General features: G+C 38.1%; 1 protein-coding gene across 2 annotated transcripts in view; it reads right to left on the bottom strand.

Moving 5' to 3' along the window:
* ATP8A1 (ATPase phospholipid transporting 8A1) overlaps positions 1-19,530 on the bottom strand; it is a 608,814-nt gene that overhangs the window by 201,158 nt on the left and 388,126 nt on the right. For both annotated transcript variants that reach the window (XM_053704008.1, XM_053704009.1), the window contains one exon: positions 19,404-19,468. In XM_053704008.1, coding sequence (XP_053559983.1) covers positions 19,404-19,468 — 65 coding nt within the window. The remainder of the gene's footprint in view (positions 1-19,403; positions 19,469-19,530) is intronic.

Raw genomic sequence — 19,530 nt, 5'->3', positions numbered from 1 at the left:
CAACAACTTCCATGCACTGAGCAACAGAAGATGCTTAATCTGCAGAAGGGCACAGGCCTGTTGCTACTTCCATCTGTGCTGATCAGTCAGGGACAAACGCATATTTACTGAATCAAATATGAACCCCAGAAAAGACACACAGGCCTGAAGAGTTAAGGAGCTTTTAGGAAATTTTATGTTCTTACCATGATGCTGGAGCAACTGAAGTACCATATGAGTGTGAGACACAAGCATATGAAAAGAGGGAGTCTGAACCAGAAAGTCGTCCAAGTAAAGAACTACAGAAATTCCTGGAGCTTTAACTACAGACAACAGCTGCTAGCATTTTGTAAACACTCAGAGCTGTGGTCAGACAGAAAAGGAGAACTACATCTTGTAAGGCTATGGTAGATATAAACTGACTCTCCTGCACTAAAGGAAGTAAAGTGTAAACTGACCCCATCTTCAAAGTAGGATCTTTCAGGAATTTGTTCAATATTTTGAGATCCATAACCTGCTGAAAAGTACCCCCCTTTCTTTGGTACTATAAAGATATTTGAATAAAAACCCTTGCCTAAATCTGAAGTTGGAACTGGAGCAACCACTTCCATTCATTCCAGATCTCTTACTCAACCTAAAAAAAAGCTTAGGCCTTTAAAGGCACTCGAGAAAGAAAAAACCTTTTCCAAGGAGGCCTTGAATGAAAGCTTATTTGATACCCCTGGGAACTGATTTGCAATATATAGTTATCTAGTGATCCAGAATAGATTTCTCCCAAGTTTCCCTAATGAGACTCAATTTGCTCCCCACCAGACACTGTTCTGGTATGGGGATCATGCCTTCAGGCTGTTTTCAAGGCTGGGGCAGACGTCTGTTTCAAACTGTTTGTTTTTGGACCAGGATGGGCTAATTTTACCCTTAGATTTTTTTTATCTTGGGACAGAAAAGCTCTCTTACGCCCAGATACTGTAGCAATAATAGCATTCCGTCTAGGCCAAAACAAAGATTTACCCAGGAAGGGGAGAGAACGCAATCTGCGTTTCAATACCATTAGCAGACCAAGACTTAAGCCATAAAGCTTGTCTAGCTTAAAGAGCTAATGCATCATTCTCAGAATTAATGCAAATAATTTCCACTGCTGCATCACAAATAAGAGAATTTGGTGTTCTCAGGAGATTAATGCGATCCTGAATCTCATCCAAAGTGATTTCCCCAGAAACAAATTTTGAAAGTCTGTGACACCAACCTTAACAGCGGCTACACAGGCAACACTGACAGCAAGTCGAAACATAAAACCTGCAATCTAAAAGGATTGCCTTTAAGTTTTCTATTTAAAGGATCCATAAAAGAGGAACTATCCTCCAAAGGAATAGATGTACGCCTGACAAGACTGAAAATAGCTGCACCCACCTTGGTTATAGCTTCCCAAATCTCTGTATTAATAGGAGAAAAAAACACAGGATTTAAACTTGGCAGATGGAACAAAAGGAATACCTGGCTTCTGCCATTCAGAAACTGAATCAGGCACAGGAAAAGAGGAAGACTGTTAGGGAGCTGCCTTAATGATTTGTCAATATTCTTTTTTTTTAAAATTATTTTTTTATTGAAGTCAAAAACCAATACAGAGTACACAGAGTATAGAGTGTGTCTCAGAACATTCACGAGACAATGTGTACAGATCATAATTAGGAGACAATGTATTCTAGTATCTCAAACATTTCCATATAATGTGGGCTATCACATACAGAGACTTCAGTTTTGTTTTAGAGTATAACAAATGTAATATAAGCAGCAATGGTCCTCTCCTAGCTATATACAAAGAGAAGCAAGGTGGCTATTCAGATAAGTAAAAGACTAGGGAGGAGGTGACTCTATAGTTATATGGGGAAGAGGGATGCAGCGGGCAAGAGCCGCTCAAATATAATAGGGGAGGGGTGGGGGGGCGGAGCCAGTTAGTATGTCCTCACAAGAAACAAATTTAGGTGGGACTAGAGTATTATTACTTGAAATAAACCAAATCACTCTCATCTAAGCCTTTGTAATACTCTGTATGTAGATCAACTATTTTAAAACATTGCACAACCTTGTGTCCAACCAAAGATCTAGGGAATAGGGCCACACCAGGATGTCCAGGTCAGCATCTCATGACACGTCTATACGGTACCATCTCGGCCGCCAATAGCACCGCACAGCCATGGAACAGTTAGATTCACTCATATTGTGGTTAAATAAATATAAAATGTAATAGAGTAAACCGACAGCAATATAAAATAGAAACACTATATAGGAGCTCCTGTACATGTGAAGTATGGACCAAGCTGTAAAGAAATTAGAGATGATAGTCACTCATATAATCTTACATAACATTATGAGAGATTTCCTTATGGAGTAGAAATTACTGTAGTGAGGAGATTAATGACCTATAGGAAATGATGTATTACTTAACTCAGCTTCTGAGCAGAAAACAGTGAGGAACATAACCTTCTGTAATTCACAGAGGGGCTACATATGATAACATAATAAAGGCAAATACAAAAGCCTAAGTCTAACTTAAGCAGCATGAGGGTATCTAGAAACTGTATCTAAGTTAGACCTGCTACCTGGTCATAGGACGCGTCAGTGCTACCTATAAACTATAGCGCTCCAAGTGAAATAAAATGTGTTAGTATTCAACAAATACCTGTAAAACAATTTATACAGCTGATCTAACAAGCATGTTACACCTCACACGCTAACAGGCACATTAACAGTAATGTAAACTGGACGCGCGTGATGCATAATTTTCAAGCTCTGCAGTAACAGGACACACAGACAAGGAACATAAAATAGCAAGTGACATAACATATTATATGAAACTGAACATAGCTGCTTTAACATAGACTGCGGACTGACATGACAGAGAGAAACAAATACAGTTCAACAGGACTAAAGTTCATTTAACCAGAGATGTACTTGTATATTCTAGGATCAGACTGAAAAGGTATGATCAATGCCTGTTTGCCTAGGAGAGCGTGTGCATACATTCCCTAGGGGTAGGCCCATAGTTACAGTCAGTCATAAAGATATGGAGTAGAGTTTCTCTAAAGCTGGATGCACCAGAACATAGCTTGAGAGCGTTGTAGTGTTAAACTGGCCCCAAAATAAAACCGCTTATGAAAACTAGTAGGGAGAGCTAATCTAACTCAGACGTGACAGCTAGGCACACTGCATACAAGTTTAAAATAGCTTAAGAGTAATTCCCAACTAGGGATCAACGTGTGAATATTAGCATATTAAGAAGCACGTTATTTTTGCTGTGGTACAAGGTAACTGTGAAGATATATTGAAAGAGTAAGATAGGTGACATGGAGACTATTAACAAATAAGTATGCTACACAACCAGCTCCACAAAAAAATAAAAAAATAAACCTCTAGGTATAAACAGTCAAAAAGGAGAGTGTGTGGGTTGGCAAGTCTTTACCCTACTCCAATTCTCAGTTCAAGAAAGTTAAGAGCCGCTGGAGAAATCTGCCCAGGAACTAGTCTGTCACTTGAGAGCCTGCACAGCTCAACCCTTATTATTTTGACAGTCCTGTAGGGAAAGACTTAACTACATACCATCTTTAAATTTGAAATAGTCGTTTAGACATGTAATGTAATCAAACACTCACAATCCTAATAGTAATAGATCCATGCATTGAGAAAATACAATTGGCAAACAACATGTATATATTAGCTAATAAAATAAATGAGAAGCAAATTGAGAACATAGAACCATCTCCACATATAGACATTAATCACAGTCGTAGCAGAGTATTTGAGTCAGTAATTTATTACCCCACTCCAGTTATAAAGGCTGGAGGTACAGGAGCCGTTATGAGATTGTCGCTGAAGAGCTTTACCAGAAATCGAAGTGTCAGCGACTGGAGCTCTGTAGGGGGCAAAGAGTTATTAATGCGACACTGCAGCGTGCTATCCCCTTCTAAGATCAAAGAAGGCTTAAGGGCTGTACTTCTCGTGACTGGCACCATGGCCACAAAGTTACCGGTCAAGTTAAGTAACAGGTCTGCCACTGGAAGATATGAGGAGATGAAGAGCTCAGCAGCCGATGTCTCATACAAAGAGAGAGGTGTCTGCGGTATGTATCCATTAGTCCCTGTAGTGCGGTATACCAGCGATCTATGTTCACAGCCTATAACCTTGCTTCCGACGGCTAGTAAAATTGGGGAGGCCAGACCAGAATCACTGCGAACAAGGGGTTCGGGAGTGTCTCCCAGTCCTGTGAGGTGCTCGCTGCTGCTGGAGTCGGAAACCGGCATCTCTGCTAGGCTGCGTGTTCTCCCTGTAGACCAAACAGTACTCTCTAAGGTGAAATGTAAGTGAGCGCCCGTGCTTGTATGCGTGAGGCAGTTTTCAGACTTTAGCCCCTGCGCTTGAAAGGAGGAGGAGGCGGCTGAGAAATCATCTAAATACGGAGGTTGCATTGTGAAAGGTCCGCAATCCTCTCCTGCAGCTTTCCGCTCCAACACAAGTTCCTCGCGCAGCTTGGAAAAATGGGTGTCCATCTTAGCCTTCCAGCTGTTGCAATAAAAGTAGGACCGTCGCCATCTTGGTTAGGATTCCGCTCTAGTGCACAATAACAGCCCTTATGAGAAGTTAACCGTATAGGTGGTTAAATTAAGCGTTGTTGCCATTTTTAGCAATAAGAGTGTTCACTGAGAGGTTTGCTGCTGGATATAAGCCACATTAACGGCTGACTCTCTAGTTTATGATATGCTATGTCGCGTGGTGGTTCCTTGACAAACGTGCTAAAACCTTCTTCAAATCTCCACTCCTCTGATGTTTCTTCAGCTAAGCGTTCACTACTAATCCATCTGAGATTCAAATTAATAAAGCTTGGGGAGTTTTTGAGGATATTAGCTGATGGAAAGTAGATAATGTCTGGAGCTTCATTAAAACATGTCTTGCTTCTTCAACGGCTAGATCCACCCCCGATTTGTCAATATTCTTAACTGGTTGCTTAACTGTAGCATGACAATCCTCTACCTCGAAAGCAATTAAAACTTTCAGCAAAAAAATCATGAATAGGTTCAAGATTGAAATAAAGTTCACATCCTCTCCCACAGCAGCAGGGTTCTGAGACTCAGAGAGACTATCCTCAGAAAAACATAATTTATGTAAGAACTTACCTGATAAATTCATTTCTTTCATATTAGCAAAAGTCCATGAGCTACCAGGAGGGGCAAAGTTTCCCAAACCTCAAAATGCCTATAAATACACCCCTCACCACACCCACAAATCAGTTTAACGAATAGCCAAGAAGTGGGGTGATAAGAAAAAAGTGCGAAAGCATAAAAAATAAGGAATTGGAATAATTGTGCTTTATACAAAAAAATCATAACCACCACAAAAAAAGGGTGGGCCTCATGGACTCTTGCGAATATGAAAGAAATGAATTTATCAGGTAAGTTCTTACATAAATTATGTTTTCTTTCATGTAATTAGCAAGAGTCCATGAGCTAGTGACGTATGGGATAATGAATACCCAAGATGTGGATCTTCCACGCAAGAGTCACTAGAGAGGGAGGGATAAAATAAAGACAGCCAATTCCGCTGAAAAATAATCCACACCCAAAACAAAGTCTTAATCTTATAATGAAAAAAACTGAAATTATAAGCAGAAGAATCAAACTGAAACAGCTGCCTGAAGTACTTTTCTAGCAAAGACTGCTTCTGAAGAAGTAAACACATCAAAATGGTAGAATTTAGTAAAAGTATGCAAAGAAGACCAAGTTGCTGCTTTGCAAATCTGATCAACCGAAGCTTCATTCCTAAATGCCCAGGAAGTAGAGACTGACCTAGTCGAATGAGCTGTAATCCTTTGAGGCGGAGTTCTACCCGACTCAAAATAAGCATGTGGAATCAAAGACTTTAACCACGATGCCAAAGAAATGGCAGAAGCCTTCTGACCTTTCCTAGAACCAGAAAAGATAACAAATAGACTAGAAGTCTTTCGGAAATCTTTAGTAGCTTCAACATAATATTTCAAAGCTCTAACTACATCCAAAGAATGCAACGATCTTTCCTTAGAGTTCTTAGGATTAGGACACAATGAAGGAACTACAATTTCTCTACTAATGTTGTTAGAATTCACAACCTTAGGTAAAAATTTAAATGAAGCTTGCAAAACCGCCTTATCCTGATGAAAAATCAGAAAAGGAGACTCACAAGAAAGAGCAGATAATTCAGAAACTCTTCTAGCAGAAGAGATGGCCAAAAGAAAAAAAACTTTCCAAGAAAGTAATTTAATATCCAGCGAATGCATAGGTTCAAACGGAGGAGCTTGAAGAGCCCCCAGAACCAAATTCAAACTCCAAGGAGGAGAGATTGACTTAATGACAGGTTTTATACGAACCAAAGCCTGTACAAAACAATGAATATCAGGAAGATTAGCAATCTTTCTGTGAAAAAGAACAGAAAGAGCAGAGATTTGTCCTTTCAAGGAACTTGCAGACAAACCCTTATCCAAACCATCCTGAAGAAACTGTAAAATTCTAGGAATTCTAAAAGAATGCCAGGAAAAATGATGAGAAGAACACCAAGAAATGTAAGTCTTCCAGACTCGATAATATATCTTCCTAGATACAGATTTACGAGCCTGTAACATAGTATTAATTACGGAGTCAGAGAAACCTCTATGACTGAGAATCAGGCGTTCAATCTCCATACCTTCAAATTTAAGGATTTGAGATCCTGATGGAAAAAAGGACCTTGCGATAGAAGGTCTGGTCTTAACGGAAGAGTCCACGGTTGGCAAGTAGCCATCCGGACAAGATCCGCATACCAAAACCTGTGAGGCCATGCTGGAGCCACAAGCAGAACAGACGAACGCTCCTTTAGAATCTTGGAAATCACTTTTGGAAGAAGAACTAGAGGCGGAAAGATATAGGCAGGATGATACTTCCAAGGAAGTGACAATGCATCCACTGCTTCCGCCTGAGGATCCCTGGATCTGGACAGATACCTGGGAAGCTTCTTGTTTATATGAGAAGCCATCAGATCTATTTCTGGAAGTCCCCACATTTGAACAATCTGTAGAAATACCTCTGGGTGAAGAGACCACTCGCCCCGGATGTAACGTCTGGCGACTGAGATAATCCGCTTCCCAATTGTCTATACCTGGGATATGAACCGCAGAAATTAGACAGGAGCTGGATTCCGCCCAAACAAGTATTCGAGATACTTCTTTCATAGCCAGAGGACTGCGAGTCCCTCCTTGATGATTGACATATGCCACGGTTGTGACATTGTCCGTCTGAAAACAAATGAATGACTCTCTCTTTAGAAGAGGCCACGACTGAAGAGCTCTGAAAATCGCACGGAGTTCCAAAATGTTGATTGGTAATCTCGCCTCCTGAGATTCCCAAACCCCTTGTGCTGTCAGAGATCCCCATACAGCTCCCCAACCTGTCAGACTTGCATCTGTTGAGATCACAGTCCAGGTCGGAAGAACAAAAGAAGCCCCCTGAACTAAACAATGGTGGTCTGTCCACCACGTCAGAGAGTGTCGTACAATCGGTTTTAAAGATATTAATTGCAATATCTTTGTATAATCCCTGCACCACTGGTTCAGCATACAGAGCTGAAGAGGTCGCATGTGAAAACGAGCAAAGGGGATCGCGTCCGATGCAGCAGTCATAAGACCTAGAATTTCCATGCATAAGGCTACCGAAGGGAATGATTGAGACTCAAGGTTTCGACAAGCTGAAACCAATTTCAGACGTCTTTTGTCCGTCAGCAACAGAGTCATGGACACTGAATCTATCTGGAAACCTAAAAAGGTTACCCTTGTCTGAGGAATCAACAAACTCTTTGGTAAATTGATCCTCCAACCATGTTCTCGAAGAGACGATACAAGTTGATTCGTATGAGACTCTGCTAAAAGTGAAGACTGAGCAAGTACCAAGATATCGTCCAAATAAGGAAATACCACAATACCCTGTTCTCTGATTACAGATAGAAGGGCACCGAGAACCTTTGAAAAAATCCTTGCGGCTGTTGCTAGGCCAAACGGCAGAGCCACAAACTGGTAATGCTTGTTTAGGAAAGAGAATCTCAGAAACTGATAGTGATCTGGATGAATCAGAATATGCAGATATGCATCTTGTAAATCTATTGTGGACATATAATGCCCTTGCTGAACAAAAGGCAGAATAGTCCTTATAGTTACCATTTTGAATGTTGGTATCCTTACATAACGATTCAATATTTTTAAATCCAGAACTGGTCTGAAGGAATTCTCCTTCTTTGGTACAATGAAGAGATTTGAGTAAAACCCCAGCCCCTGTTCCAGAACTGGAACTGGCACAAGTACTCCAGCCAACTCTAGATCTGAAACACATTTCAGAAATGCTTGAGCCTTCACTGGATTTAATGGGACACGGGAAAGAAAAAATCTTCTTGCAGGAGGCCTTATCTTGAAGCCTATTCTGTACCCTTGAGAAACAATGTTCTGAATCCAAAGATTGTGAATCGAATTGATCCAAATTTCTTTGAAAAAACGTAATCTGCCCCCTACCAGCTGGGCTGGAATGAGGGCCGCACCTTCATGTGGACTTGGGAGCTGGCTTAGGCTTTCTAAAGGGCTTGGATTTATTCCAGACTGGAGATGGTTTCCAAACTGATACTGTTCCTGTAGGGGAAGGATCAGGCTTTCATTCCTTATTATGACGAAAGGAACGAAAACGATTAGCGGACCTAAATTTACCTTTAGATTTTTTATCCTGTGGTAAAAAAGTTCCTTTCCCCCCAGTAACAGTTGAAATAATAGAATCCAACTGTGAATCAAACAATTTATTACCCTGGAAAGAAAGGGAAAGCAAAGTTGACTTAGAAGACATATCAGCATTCCAAGTTTTAAGCCATAAAGCTCTTCTAGCTAAAATAGCTAAAGACATATACCTGACATCAACCCTAATGATATCAAAGATGGCATCACAAATAAAGTTATTAGCATGTTGAAGAAGATTAACAATGCTATGAGTATTATGATCTGTTACTTGTTGAGCTAAAGCTTCTAACCAGAAAGTTGAAGCTGCATCAACATCCGCCAAAGATATAGCAGGTCTAAGAAGATTACCTGAACATAAGTAAGCTTTTCTTAGAAAGGATTCAATTTTCCTATCTAAAGGATCCTTAAAGGAAGTACTATCTGACGTAGGAATAGTAGTACGTTTAGCAAGAGTAGAGATAGCCCCATCAACCTTAGGGATTTTGTCCCAAAACTCTAATCTGTCAGATGGCACAGGATATAATTGCTTAAACCGTTTAGGAGTAAATTAATTACCCAGATTATTCCATTCCCTGGAAATTACTTCAGAAATAGCATCAGGGACGGGAAAAACCTCCGGAATAACTACAGGAGGTTTAAAAATCGTATTCAAACATTTAGATTTAGTATCAAGAGGACCAGACTCCTCTATTTCTAATGCAATTAAGACTTCTTTAAGTAAAGAACGAATAAATTCCATTTTAAATAAATAAGAAGATTTATCAGTATCAATCTCTGAAACATAACCTTCTGAACCAGAAAAATCAGTATCAGAAACAGAATCAGAATGATGATGTTCGTTTAAAAAGTCATCTGAAACATGAGAAGTTTTAAAAGACCTTTTACGTTTACTGGAAGGAGGAATAACAGACATAGCCTTCTTAATAGATTTAGAAACAAAATCTCTTATGTTAACAGGAACACCCTGAATATTAGATGTTGATGGAACAGCAACAGGTAATGGAACATTACTAAAGGAAATATTATCTGCATTAGAAAGTTTGTCATGACATTCATCACAAACAACAGCCGGAGGAACAGTTACCACAAGTTTACAACAAATACACTTAACTTTGGTAGATCCAGCATCAGGCAGCGATTTTCCAGAAGTAGCTTCTGACTCAGGGTCAATCTGAGACATCTTGCAATATGTAATAGAAAAAACAACATATAAAGCAAAATTATCAAATTCCTTAAATGACAGTTTCAGGAATGGGAAAAAATGCCAATGAACAAGCTTCTAGCAACCAGAAGCAAATAAACAATGAGACTTAAATAATGTGGAGACAATAATGACGCCCATATTTTTTAGCGCCAAAAAAGACGCCCACATTATTTGGTGCCTAAATGCTTTTGGCGCCAAAAATGATGCCACATCCGGTAACGCCGACACTTTTGGCGCAAAAACATCAAAAAAATGACGCAACTTCCGGCGACAAGTGTGACGCCGGAAATGACACCGAAAATTTTTGCGCCAAAAAAGTCCGCGCCAAGAATTACGCAATAAAATGAAGCATTTTCAGCCCCCGCGAGCCTAACAGCCCACAGGAAAAAAGTCAAATTTTAAGGTAAGAAAATTTTTATTTATTCATATGCATTATCCCAAATATGAAACTGACTGTCTGAAATAAGGAACGTTGAACATCCTGAATCAAGGCAAATAAATGTTTAAACACATATATTTAGAACTTTATAAAAAAGTGCCCAACCATAGCTTAGAGTGTCACAAAATAAGACTTACTTACCCCAGGACACTCATCTACATATAGTAGAAAGCCAAACCAGTACTGAAACGAGAATCAGTAGAGGTAATGGTATATATAAGAGTATATCGTCGATCTGAAAAGGGAGGTAAGAGATGAATCTCTACGACCGATAACAGAGAACCTATGAAATAGATCCCGTAGAAGGAGACCATTGAATTCAAATAGGCAATACTCTCTTCACATCCCTCTGACATTCACTGCACACTGAGAGGAAAACCGGGCTCCAGCCTGCTGCAGAGCGCATATCAACGAAGAATCTAGTACAAACTTACTTCACCACCTCCATGGGAGGCAAAGTTTGTAAAACTGATTTGTGGGTGTGGTGTGGGGTGTATTTATAGGCATTTTGAGGTTTGGGAAACTTTGCCCCTCCTGGTAGGAATGTATATCCCATACGTCACTAGTTCATGGACTCTTGCTAATTACATGAAAGAAAAGAGTAATAAGTATCAGAGGATCTGCCTTACAGAAAATAAGCAGTTTTGCTTTATCGTAACAGTAAGTTAATAGCTGAAGTATCAGAGATTGACTAAAGAAAATAAGCAGTACAAAGCACACAGATATAGTTAACCCTGAAAAGAAGAAGAGGTGTAATGTAAAACTAATTAACTTTTAAGAGGGAGATAGTAACAATAGTAAGGTACTGTCAAATAGGCGCTGAAAAACAGCAAATGTTTTTAAGTGCTGTATTATTTGCTATATAAAGGGTTAAATAAAAGTTATGGCCTAAATTTGAAACCAAATTCTGTTGATCATAGTGACTTAGTACATCCATCGCTCCTGAGAGCCTCCCTTACATGCTGAATTTGTTGCAGCAATACCAAAACAGGAAAGGATATCTCAGAAAATGTGTGCTAAAAAGCACAATAAAATTCTTAACCCTTTGCGCATCTGTGTTATCAGTGAGTACTAAAGCCAAGAACCCGAAAAAACAAGAAGAAATGCGTACATGTTCCTACTAATAGCCATCAGGCTTTGAAGAAACAAAATACTTATTAGCACCTTAGTCCACTGTGCTTACCTCGGCTGCAGAAACTTGCTTTCAGTAGACAAGGCCATCCTAGGCAGTGCAAGCACAATGTTAAAGGGACACTGAACCCAATTTTTTTTCTTTTGTGAATTAGATCGAGCATGCAATTTTAAGCAACTTTCTAATTTACTCCTATTATCAAATTTTCTTCATTCTCTTGGTATCTTTATTTGAAAAGCAAGAATGTAAGTTTAGATGCCGGCTCACTTTTGGTGAACAACCAGGGTTGTTCTTGCTGATTGGTGGATAAATTCACTCACCAATAAACAAGTGCTGTCCATACTCTGAACCAAAAATGGTCTGGCTCCTTAGCTTAGACGCCTTATTTTTCAAATAAAGATAGCAAGAGAATGAAGGAAAAATTGATAATTGAAGTGAATTACAAAGTGTCTTAAAATTGCATGCTCTGTCTGAATTACAAAAGAAAAATTTTGGGTTCAGTATCCCTTTAAGGTTCTAAATCCGTAACAGCATCAACAACCCAGGGGACTGGTGGACAAGTCCACATTTCATCAGGGGAGGGCAGTGAATCCACAAGGAGCAGTTCACTGTAGACCATCCTCCTTCAAAAATATTACTTTAAATTGACATTAAACACTTTGATATGGTAATATAACATGATAATCGTATATACAGAAAATATAGTTTCAATATTTATTCTGACCCTTGTCCTGTAATTCAATTCTGAAATTGTGAGCTTTACAGTTCCTATTAGAAATGGAAGTGCAGAACACAGTTATATTCTGCACAGCTATAGGCTACACACAACAGAGAAAGTAACCTAATCTACAATATGGCAGCACCCATTGTTTTATAGACACTAAAACTTTACGCTTATTTTGTCAATATTTAAACAACTAATTAAACTTTAAAAAATACATGTTCTTCTCAGACTAATGTTTTCTTTGACTGCAATCATTCTATCTAGCATTTATTCGTTTTTTTTCCCAAATTGTTTTTATTGAACATTGCATTTATTCATTTTTAATGTCCCTTTAACTGTTAACAACACTATCAAATAAATAACAATTTTAGCTTTGGTCATACCATTGAGTACTAATTGTTCTAGCTCGTAAATTTAAAAAAAAAACTAACAACCACCTTTTAAATATAATTCTCTATCACCTCTTTTCCTAGGACAATCAACCAGTTCAGTGACTTCAAACCTACTACTGTATAAGCCAGATTATATAAAAAGATACAGGAGGAGCCAGATTGTTATACGCATATTAATTAAATACCAGAATTTAAATGTTTTCATTGCAACCTATGGGGTTTCCAGATTTGGGATTGAGGCTTGACTTAATATGAGCCCTAATGTACCAAGGTTATTAAACTCAGAACCCCTTATTTATGTTTTGTAGAGGTGATAGGTGGCCACCACATATAGCATTAATCTCTTGCTATGATGATCAGTTTTCTAACTATTGGCAAATTCTTCACAGCCTTTTATGGTGACCTGTAAATATTATTGGATCTCATGAGTAAAATCTCTGAGTGCGGGCGCTACTTTATTTTGGAATATAAATATATAAAACACACAGCATGGTTAACCTTAATATGGATGTCTACATTTTCCAGATTGCATACAGTTCTTTGATGCTTAGAGATTTACTGAAGTCTTCTTACCATACTTCGTGTTGAATGTGGCAATTATTCAATATGCAAATAGATAACTGGTACTTTCAATTACCATTTGTCAAGAATAATGTTTAAGTTTTGTGGTTTTGGTTAGCAAATATCCCCAGTCTTTATAATGGCAAGCTTTCAAAGAAAGCAAAGCCATGACAGTTCATTAGAGAGCATCACATGCAAGCCTACATACAGTGCACATATACATCAGGTGACTAACATCAATTTTAAAATGTATACAGGAAGATCACCAAGTGCAATTTTAAGACTGTGTTAGACCTGGATGCCAAAATCAGTATTTAATATAATAAATGTATAGTAAATCTCAGTAGTCATGAAGAAATGTAATTTGATTTTACTCAATGATTCTCTGTATCATCTTTAGGTTTGTATCTACAAATAACTGCATTAACATGGAACACAATACACTATATTTATATTACACCTTTATTCATCTGTTTTTTATACACCCATCTGATATTTAATACATTTCCAGTTTATATAAGGTTAGAATATAACAATTATTGAAAATAATAAGAAACAAATATCAAATGAGTGAGAAATAACTAATAAAAATAATAATAAAACATACCATTTAAATTGTCATTTAAACTGTTGCGGTTTCTAAATTGCCAACATGATTATTGTCCAGAACTGTACAACACGCAATCCCATTTTATATAAAAAAAAAACATCTAATACACTGGCTTTATCAGAAAGACAAATAAAAAAAAATAACATCAAAGGAGGAGCCTTCAAGGCAATAATCTGTTGGGATATGTCTTGGTAAAAAGCAACCGAGTCTTTAAAGGGATAATAAAATAATTTTTTAAATGCTCAGCACCGCATTTCAAAAACGACTAGAAACATCTTTCTACACACTTCTGTATTTTAAAATGAGTCAGTCCTGTAATAATGATAACGTTTTAACTTCATGCAATCCACTGCAGATGTTGCAGTGCACTGCATATAAACATGCACGCCTGTTCATTGGTTTAACCCCTTAATGACCACAATGTACCCTGTATGTCACTGGTCGTTAAGGGTTTTTTCAGGGCATAATAGCACAAATCTAGCAAGAACACGCTATTAATGCCCTCCCTCCAGCAGGCTTTGTGGAATAGAGCAGTCTCAACGCTTGTGGCAAGACGGCACTATAAAACAAACAAGTCCCAAAAAAAGGCCAGCGACATACAGGGTACGTCGCTGGTCCTTAAGGGGTTAAAGGACCACTAAATACAGTAAAATGTAATAATTGATAAATGCACAATAAAACGACAATGCAATAGCATTTACTTTGAATTTGAAATGAGCAGTAGAATATTTTCTGGCAAATTTTAAAATTAATCCAATTTTACCTCCTGCTATGTCATGCGACAGTCATATATACTGTGCCCATTTGTACATGTTCAGTAGGCACATTTGGTAATGAAAGTATATGGCAAAGTTGTTGTTTTTTTGTTTGTTTTTCAATTCCATCTGAATCATGAAACATTATTTTTTACTTTAGTAGCCCATTAAGGGACCTGTTTTTGTGAAAGCAAGTGGCATGCTGCATCAGTGCAGATATGGGGGGGGTATATTTGCATGTGGTCTACAGTAATATGCCCAGTGGGAAGGCGTCCTCTGTGTGAAGAGGAATTAATGAAAAATCCATTATTAATACCTTTAAGCTTTTTTTTTTTTTTTTTTTTTTTTTTTTTTATATATATTTATTTATATTGGTGGAATGATACAATTACATATTAATCCTGCCAAGTCAAAGCCGACAAAAGAATATAACAAAACGAGATACATCAAAAAGGAAAAGGATACCTTCCAATTCCTACATCATTTGAAAAAATAAACTGGGAAAGCATGAAAGTAATAATAAAAAGAACCGCAGTTATATAAAGAAGAGCTGGCAGGAATATACCTTAATTCTACTTATATAAACATTGGTCCACCTTTTTTAGAAGTTTTCAATTCTTGTGAAAGAAAAAGAATTACTATTACAAGTTAATAGTTATGACCTGGGGAGAGGGGGGGTGTGGGGAGAGGAGAAAAAAGGGGAGAAAGAGGAAAGAAGAAAAAAAAAAAAAACACCAAAAAAAAAAAAAAACACAAAGGGGGAGGAAATCCGCTCTCCTCTTCCCATGGATTACCAAACTCTTCCCATCTACTTAGGGAGTTACCAGGCATCCAGTATTACCAGATCTGTATTTCTGAAAGGGTAAATTAATTTATCTATCTCTGAAGGGGGAAAAGATTTGATAAATACTGCCCATTTCTGAAAGAACTTTCTTACATCGTCCTCCTCGTTAAGATTTGTATCTGTCTGTTCTAAAATTCATTGTTTCTTTAAATAATTCTTAATCTCTGAGATGCTAGGAGTTGCTTTTCCTTTCCATTTTTTAAAAATTAAATAGCGGGTAGCGAGAATAGAAAGGGTGATTATTTTCCTATTAATTTGTACTACATCTGTATCAGGCTGAAGAAACACAATATATTTTAGTGATAGGACCAGAGGGGAAACACCCAGGGAGTTGTTAATCCAGTATTCTAATCTTTGCCAAGTCTGTCTTATCTTTGGGCAGTCCCATATCATGTGTGCCAAGTTCGCTGAGGAAAATGAACACTTGGGGCATTTATTGAAATGCGGATTTCGATATCTACTACCTTTGTCTGTTGTATAATATGTCATAAACAAAAGTTTGATATGTGCCTCTCTCCAAGAAGAAGAGAGCGTGGCTTGTGTAACCATGAAGATAGACTGTTGGATGAGAGCCGGGTCTAGATTAGCCTGGGGGATCAGTACCCGCCATTTGGAAGATATCTTTTCTAGATTAAAGGAACCATTGAGTGAGATAAGGCTTTGATATACTGTGGATATTGACATAGCACCTTTCTTCACTAGCAGCAGCCAATTTTCCAGGCTACCCATGGACCAATTCCATCCAAACTGTCGCGTGAGTTGTGTTACAAAATGTCTTATTTGGAGATAAGCAAACAAATCTTTGTGGGGAAGATTAAATTCTATTCTGAGTGATTCAAAAGTCTTTACACATTTCCTCTCTTTATCTAAAAGGCAAAGGATGTTATCTAAACCACAGTTGTGCCATCTACGAAATTGTGAGGAGTGTAGCCCTGCTGGAAATTGGGGATTACCCGTTAATGGCATATATTTGGACACTCTATTTTCTACCTCCATAGATTTGCAAAGCCGCCACCAGGCCTGTATTGGGTTAAACATAGATCTGAGTTTTTTCACCTCCCTTGGAAGAGAGCTGTGGTTACAATGAATTAATGCAACAGGGAGAAAGGGATCGATGGCATTTTGATCTAAATCATTGTTTGTAACATAGTCTTTAGAGTGTATCCAATCGGTAACTATGCGTGCCAGGAAAGCATAATTATAGGTTCGAAGATCAGGGAGCGCCATGCCCCCATATCTCCTAGGAAGCGATAATTTAGATAAGGCTATTCTGGGTTTTTTGTGTTGCCAGATAAAACCTCTAAGTACTGTATTCAATGACCTAATGTCTTTTGATTTCAACATTAGTGGGATATTTTGAAGAACATAGAGAACTTTAGGGAGGAGAATCATTTTGTAGATAGCAATACGACCTGCAATAGATAATGGGAGATTTCTCCAATTTAACAAGCTATCTCTAACTTTATTTAAGACTGGAAGAATATTTAGTCTATACCAAGAGTCAGGGTTAGAGGAGATTGACATGCCCAGGTATTTAAAAGACTGAGACACTTCTTTAAAGGGTAAGTTCTTAAGTGAGTCTTTGGTTTGTCTGATCCAAAGGAGCTCCGACTTTGAGGTATTTATCTTATATCCTGAAAAGGACCCGAATTGGTCAATGGTTGCCAAGAGCTTAGGTATGTTTACTTTAGTGTTCGAGAGATAGATCAGAATGTCGTCCGCGTATAAAGCTATTTTTAACTCTTTTTTACCAACCTTGATACCTTCTAGTTGCTGTCTAATTACGATGGCTAGGGGTTCAATGGCTACGTCGAAAAGTAGGGGAGAAAGAGGGCACCCCTGCCTTGTTCCTCTCTTTAAGCCTATTTCTACAGAGGTCATGCCATTTACTATTAATTTCGTGGAGGCTTTGGCATATAGTTTGTCAATAAATTCAGGGAACTTACCTCTGAAACCAAATTGTAGAAGGGAGAACAAAAGATGATCCAGATGAACTGCATCAAATGCCTTTTCAGCGTCTATTGCGAGAATAGCTAAGTCAGGGTTGTCCTCCCTCTCCCCGTCCTCTGAGTTTTTGAAGTAATAGTGACGAAAACTTCCCTTATTTTTGCCGAAGAGTTCCTCTTAGACAAAAATCCTGCTTGATCCTTATTTATAATACCAGTAAGCAAGACTTGCAATCTTTGTGCTAATATAGAAGTAATTTATAATCAATGTTCAATAGTGCTATCGGCCTATAAGACTCTTTTTTATCCGGATCTTTTCCCTGTTTTAGTATAAGGGAGGTATATGACGCCGCAAAGTAAGGGGATACCCGTTTGCCCTGAATATAGATAGCATTAAAAAGCCTTGTTAGATGTGGGACGAGTCGTGGGGACAGAATTTTATAAAATTCGTTTGGGAGGCCATCGGGGCCTGGGGCTTTGTTTAGGGGGAGATGCAGGATAGCTCTACTGACTTCTAATTCAGATATAGGAGAGTTTAGGGTTTCAGAAAGCTCCGGGGTTAAAACTGGGTGACTAATCTTATCCCAGAGTTCCTTCCTCTGATCAACATTTGATTTCCTCAGGGAATATAGCTCTTGATAGTATTCTGTAAAAACTCCTAAGATCTCCTCCGGCGATGTGACCGTTTTATCTCCTTTTTGTATGGTATCTATCAAGGATGACCCTTTATCTCCCTTAATAAGGTTGGCCAGGAGTTTCCCTGATTTATTTCCGTATCTGTACATCTTGGCCTGAAATTTCAATTCTTTCTGTGTAGTCCTGTGAATGAGAAAGGTATCTCTTTCCTTCTTGGCTTGTGCGTACCTTGCCCAGTTTTGTGCTGACCTATGTAGTAAGTAGCGGTTATACGCATTAGTAACGGCCTTTACCACTTCCTTTTCACGCAATTTATAGCTCTTAGTCCTAGATATACTGTATGCTAGGATTTCTCCCCTAAGAACTGCCTTGGCAGTTTCCCAGAAGAGTTCAGATTGATTAAGATGTTGATGATTAAAATGAGAGTACTCCTCAAATTTGAGGTTGAGCCAGTTTTTAAATTTATAATCTGAGGCCAAGAATTTAGGAAAGAGGAATTGGCGCCTATCCAAGGAGAAGTCCCCAAGTTGAAAATCTAAGAATATGGGAGCATGATCGGATATGCAGATAGGCAATATGCCTGCGGTTACCCCTTGCTTTACTAGTCTTTCATCCAGAAGAAAAAGATCTATCCTGGACAGAGTCTTATGGGCCATAGAAAGGCACGTAAATTCACTAGAATCTGGGTTTTGAGCTCTCCATATATCTTTTGTCCTAAGGTTCCGATTGATCTTTTTGAACATTTTTGTTTCCAAATTATCTTTTTTTGTTTTGGGCGCTGTAGGGTTCTGTCGGCACCTATCCAGAGGATATTGCGGAGCCATGTTGAAGTCCCCACCTAAGATGATAAAGCCTTCAGCATACGAGAGAATTTTAGCTTGGATTGATTCCCACCTTTAAGCATTTTAATAAACTTTTCCCCCATATTATTTTTAAATCTAATATTATGCCCACAGACAGACTAAATAATTATACTTAACAGGGATAAGAAAGTAAAATGAGAAATGGTGTTGAATATACAATAATGTACTTTTATAACATGAAAATCATTTTCAAATCATTATACTGGGACCAGATACTCTTTTATATGCCTTTATATATTATTGATTAATTAAAAGATATTATGCTTCTAAATGAAAGTGCAAAACTTAAAGGCAGAGAATACCATTACAGTATGTTCCTTTTTTCTCACTGTACATTTGTGACCATAGTTATTCCTTACATTAATTTATATTGAGGACAAAACACAAATCTATTCCCCATTCTTCTACCAGACACAATAATATTAATAATAATAATTTACTACTACTTTACTTTCTGCCCTGCAGGTCTGGATCATCACTGAAACTTCAGGCCACAAACGTTACCTATAGCGCTAATAAACAAAGAAAGCTTTACGTAGCATACTCACATCAAGGGAGCCTTCATTGATAACTATTAGTCCCATGTTTTTTGTTAGCAGTTTACATGAATGACCTGTTAAAAATATATATATATTTAATTGAATCATATGATAATGCCAAACTCACAATATTTCA

Source organism: Bombina bombina, chromosome 2 (genome assembly GCF_027579735.1).
Source record: "Bombina bombina isolate aBomBom1 chromosome 2, aBomBom1.pri, whole genome shotgun sequence".
Lineage (NCBI taxonomy): Eukaryota > Metazoa > Chordata > Amphibia > Anura > Bombinatoridae > Bombina > Bombina bombina.
This window is presented reverse-complemented; position numbering and strand designations above follow the sequence as displayed.